At 50.8% G+C, this 5292-nt stretch overlaps 1 protein-coding gene across 1 annotated transcript in view; it reads left to right on the top strand.

The window, feature by feature from the left end:
- Positions 1–5292, top strand: part of MTOR (mechanistic target of rapamycin kinase) — a 118092-nt gene that overhangs the window by 101888 nt on the left and 10912 nt on the right. Inside the window, exons 41-48 of the mRNA XM_007463185.1 lie at positions 153–197; positions 623–717; positions 1441–1539; positions 1843–1965; positions 2161–2343; positions 2767–2901; positions 3121–3295; positions 4630–4765. Of these exons, the coding sequence (XP_007463247.1) occupies positions 153–197; positions 623–717; positions 1441–1539; positions 1843–1965; positions 2161–2343; positions 2767–2901; positions 3121–3295; positions 4630–4765 (991 nt within the window). The remainder of the gene's footprint in view (positions 1–152; positions 198–622; positions 718–1440; positions 1540–1842; positions 1966–2160; positions 2344–2766; positions 2902–3120; positions 3296–4629; positions 4766–5292) is intronic.

The raw sequence follows: 5292 nt of genomic DNA, 5'->3' as shown, positions 1-5292 counted from the left end.
TTTCCCTACCCACCCCGATGAGCACGTCTCAGAGTCGCAGCTGACCAGGCCCCACCTTTGCGGTTGAAATCTGCAAAGAGGAGGGAGCAGTGGCCCAAGGACTGCCCATGTGTGGCTTGTTATGTAGGAAGAAGAAACCCAGCTGTTTCTCACAATATCGCTGAAATTCCTTCAGTTTTTGGAGGCAACTCTGAGAGGCCTAAACGAATGGCAACAGGCCAGCCAGTCCAGAGGCTCTAGGTGCCCAGCCCTCCTGCGTTAGGGGGTCTCCACCGGCTAAGTGCCAGGTTTCCAAGTTGCTGCTGTGCTACAGGCAACTCTTTCTGCATGTGCAAAGCTTATCCATGGGCTCGTCTGTTAGAGTTATGAGCTGATGCCATGGTGACCCCTCTGTGTTACCTGGAATTAAATAATCATTCACTTGGAATAATCTTCCTGTGTTTGGCCGAGCACCGCTGGCCATCCCCACCCACCCACTCCCAAGCAATCCCAAGACCAAACGTGTTGGAGAACCACTGATTTGGAATTCTGCCGGTTCTCTTCCCAAGAGTCTTGAAGATGAAAAAACAGACAAAAGCTGGTAAATTAAATTTTCTATGACTTTCATTTTTCTTTTCCAGAGTCCTCACCTTATGGTTTGATTATGGTCACTGGCCAGATGTAAACGAAGCCTTAGTGGAAGGGGTGAAAGCGATCCAGATTGACACTTGGTTACAGGTGAGGACACTTGGTTACAGGTGAGGACACTTGGTTACAGGTGAGGGTACTTGGTTACAGGTGAGGGTACTTGGTTACAGGTGATGACACTTGGTTACAGGTGAGGCTCCTTGGTTGTAGGTGAGGACAGTTGGTCAGGGGTAAGGGTACTTGGTTACAGGTGAGGGTACTTGGTTACAGGTGAGGGTACTTGGTTACAGGTGAGGCTACTTGGTTACAGGTGATGACACTTGGTTACAGGTGAGGCTCCTTGGTTGTAGGTGAGGACAGTTGGTCAGGGGTAAGGGTACTTGGTTACAGGTGAGGGTACTTGGTTACAGGTTGGGATACTCGGTTACAGGTGAAGTACTTGGTTACAGGTGAGGTACTTGGTTACAGGTGAGGACACTTGATTACAGGGGAGGACACTTGATTACAGGGGAGGACACTTGGTTATAGGTGGGGATGGGTCAGATTTTGCTCCTCGTCTGCCTCCTCTTACAATCATACACTGTTGAGAGTAGCAAGGAAGCATGTGCTGTACAGTGGTGAGGAAGTAGGGATCAACCCCAAGGTCAAGACTCCATATTTTCTTCAGTTCCTTTTAGAGAACTGAAGAGAATGAACCATTTCCAAGCCCAACAGCATCTACCAAACAAGTCATAAGAGCTGTTCGTGGCTCAGAAGAATAACTGGAGTTGTTTCCACATCTCATGCTGCACACTGTGTCTTTCTGAATATCAGGTTATACCTCAGCTCATTGCGAGAATTGATACGCCGAGGCCCTTGGTGGGACGTCTCATTCACCAGCTTCTCACAGACATTGGTCGGTACCACCCCCAGGTACGTGGAGACCCGGGGCAGTTTCTCATCTAACTTCTGACTTTCTGATTTGGTGGTCAGCCTTTCCTAAAGCTGCTCTAGAGATGCGAGTGCAACTGGGAGCTAAGCGTCCTGTCCTGCCCTGCCCCTGGGAGAGCCTGCCTAGCTGGCAGGCTCTGGGACCCAGGGGCCTTCCAGGAAAAAAAGAACCCCCGCCAAGATCGCATAGCCCCTGCCTGGTAGACTCAGATGAGTGTCGGTATCATATTCTTGTCATCCTCCTTTCACACGAGTTTGCAAATGTTCCTTCTGTATTTGCTTCAGGCCCTCATCTACCCGCTGACGGTGGCTTCTAAGTCTACCACCACGGCCCGTCACAATGCGGCCAACAAGATTCTGAAGAACATGTGCGAGCACAGTAACACCTTGGTGCAACAGGCCATGATGGTGAGTCAGGGCCGGGGCAGATTTCATGGCCTCTGGTCACCGAGCAGAGGTCTTGAGTGAGATTGTCTTTCTTCCTCATGACAGGGCTGCGTACTCCCTCTGGCTGCCAGATAGTGTACCTTCTGTTTCCCCGAGACAGGCCTTCCTGAGCTTAGCTTATCCTTGGTGCTTCCCTCCTTCCCCTTTCTGATCCAGGTGAGTGAGGAGCTGATCCGAGTGGCCATTCTCTGGCATGAGATGTGGCACGAAGGCCTGGAAGAGGCATCTCGCTTGTACTTTGGGGAGAGGAACGTGAAAGGCATGTTCGAGGTGCTGGAGCCCCTGCATGCTATGATGGAGCGGGGACCCCAGACTCTGAAGGAAACATCCTTTAACCAGGTATGGGATGAAAAAGCGTCAACTAATGGGACTCCAGAGCCTTTTGCAGACGCCTTTCCCTCTAACCTCTTTACTGACTTGAAGAAAATGTATTCTGATGGAGGGAGGTCATAGGATATAAAACACCAGAAATTTATTTGTCACTAAGTTACAAGAACTGTCCCAAAACTTTAATGGGAAAACTATGGGATTCCTCACGAGGCCATCTCGTCTGTCTTCCGAACTTACTTTACCTGAGAAGCCATTCTGAGGTTGGGACTTTGGGGCTGGAATACTGCCAAGCTTCCCTGCTGAGCGATCCAGGCCAGTGCCTTCTGGCCAGGCTGCGCTCCCAAGGAGTTCTGCTGTCTGCCTGGGGACTCAGCCTTGTGGCTTAGTCAACACAAATGACAACTTGCAAATTTCCCCTGCATTCCCTCTCAGGCGTATGGTCGAGATTTAATGGAGGCCCAAGAGTGGTGCAGGAAGTACATGAAATCAGGGAATGTCAAGGACCTCACCCAAGCCTGGGACCTCTATTACCACGTGTTCAGACGAATCTCAAAGCAGCTGCCTCAGGTAGGATCTTGAGGCTCCAGCAGGGTTAACGGTCATTATAGTCCTTTCTGTTTTATTGTCTGTGAACATTCTAACACTAACCCCCCAGCATCTGGTTCCACTTCTACCTGCAGACTTTGGGACAAGTCATCGCTATTAGCAACCCATTGAAAAATACTTAAATGGCATTTAAATTCCTCCCTGAGGCAGAAAACTAAACCCTGTGGTAATTATTCACAGCTCACATCCTTAGAGCTGCAATACGTGTCCCCAAAACTTCTGATGTGCCGGGACCTGGAATTGGCTGTGCCAGGAACATACGACCCCAACCAGCCAATCATTCGCATTCAGTCCATTGCACCATCTCTACAAGTCATCACATCCAAGCAGAGGCCCCGGAAGTTGACGCTTATGGGTAAGGACCGTCGTGCGGACCCGAGACTCGGGTAAGGACCCAAGTCTCCCTCCCACCCTGGCGGACCCCTCCCCTCCCCTGAAACGACTGCTTGCTGTCCACACGACTAATCTTTCTCCCGTTTATCAAGAGCCGAGTACGGAAAAGTGGGTTTCTCCTTACTGCCTCCTCCCTGGGACCCCTCGTTGATTCATACAGCTGTCCTTACTTAAGTGAAGCATAACACTCCCGCCACCCCCAGAACAGGTGGAAGGGAGCTGTGAAGGCCTGCGATGTGGAGGATGGGTGGGTGGGCAGCTGTCAGGGAGCTGATGAGGCAAGAAGGAGGCCCCGGATGCAAGCACGGCAGGTGACAGGCCACATCGAAGGAAGAGCACAGGGCTTGAGTGTCCCTGTTTACTCTCACATTCTCTCTTTGTGGGAAATGCTGTGTAAAGTGAACAGACTGAAGTAGAAATCAGTTCAGTGAGGTTTGTTACCTAGCGGGTGTGGTTTCGGGAGGCCTGAGTGCTCTGCTGGCACTCTCAGCTCTCTTGCCTTTAACAGTGATCGTGATTTTTAAACAGTGATTATTCACCGGCAGCAGCAAATTGTGGTCCACGGGTTATTGTCTTTCCGTGGGCTGGCCTTTTCTAATACTAAAACACGTGTTGGTCAGCTTTCAGCAGCGTCTAATTAAAGAGACTTTACCAAAGGACTGTTTTCGGAGGTGTGGCTGAGTTAAGAGAGCCAGTAAGTAGTGTGAAGTTAGTACTCACCCCCAACCTCCAGCATGAAGGGAGCACAGAGCCTGGCAAGGGCTGTAACCTGGAAAGAGAGGCCGTCCCCTAGAAGCCGTGGCTCAGACAGTGGGGGGGGAACTATTTCCAGAACCGTAGCCTGGCCAGTTGTCAGGGACAAGTACCCTGACCTCTCCCTCTTCCCACCCTCTGACCTCCTGCCACTGCCCCCATTGGCCAAGTACACAGGGGAGCCCAGGGGATGTGGTCTCTAGGGGTCAGGCTTCTCGGGTCAGAGCAGGACAGAGAAGGACAGAAGGTGGGTTGGGGAGGGGACATGTAGAGTGACCATCTTTGTGCAGACTTGTTCCTGGCCCTCGAAGACAGAGTTTTTTAAAAATTTTACTTACGTTGATTTGAACAACATCTCATTGGCGGACCATTAACAGGAGGGCCATTCTTTTCATCCATTCTAGGGAGTGTTTCTTCTCTTTGTAGGGACCGTATGACTGGGTAAGTTATGTGTCCACAGACTTGTGAATGCAGTGGTGGTCCACCAGCCAGTAGGATTGAGACCCTCTGATCCTCGCTGACTGCTCCCCCCATTCTTTACAGGCAGCAACGGGCACGAGTTTGTCTTCCTCCTGAAGGGCCATGAAGATCTGCGGCAGGACGAGCGAGTGATGCAGCTCTTCGGCCTGGTCAACACCCTTCTGGCCAATGACCCAACATCTCTTCGGAAAAACCTCAGGTATTCAGGATGCTGTGAAAATGGCACTGATTTGAGAAATCTTCTAGTTATTTCTTAACTTCTCTCCAGGTAGTCATGTACCTTTGCCCTATAAATAATTACATACCTGACAGGAAGTCATCAGTAGCCAAGGTGTCAAAGAGAAAAATTCTCCAGGTTTTTAGAGTATTCTTATGGGAAATGCCTTTGATAACCTCCAGAGGATTCAGAAAGGAACACTTTGTGGCCTTTAGACTGGAGATTCCACAAATTCAATGTGTTCTACCCTTACAGGATGACAGCCCTGCCAAGCCCTTCCTGTCCTCAGTCTTCTCTTACTCCTCTTTCTGTTAAGAACATAGATATGGGGCTTCCCTGGTGGTGCAGTGGTTGAGAGTCCGCCTGCCAATGCAGGGGACACGGGTTTGTGCCCCAGTCCAGGAAGATCCCACATGCCGCAGAGCGGCTGAGCCTGTGAGCCATGGCCGCTGAGCCTGCATGTCCGGAGCCTGTGCTCCGCAACCGGAGAGGCCACAACAGTGAGAGGC

This window comes from Lipotes vexillifer, unplaced genomic scaffold, assembly GCF_000442215.2.
Source record: "Lipotes vexillifer unplaced genomic scaffold, Lipotes_vexillifer_v1.1 scaffold109, whole genome shotgun sequence".
Lineage (NCBI taxonomy): Eukaryota > Metazoa > Chordata > Mammalia > Artiodactyla > Lipotidae > Lipotes > Lipotes vexillifer.
This window is presented reverse-complemented; position numbering and strand designations above follow the sequence as displayed.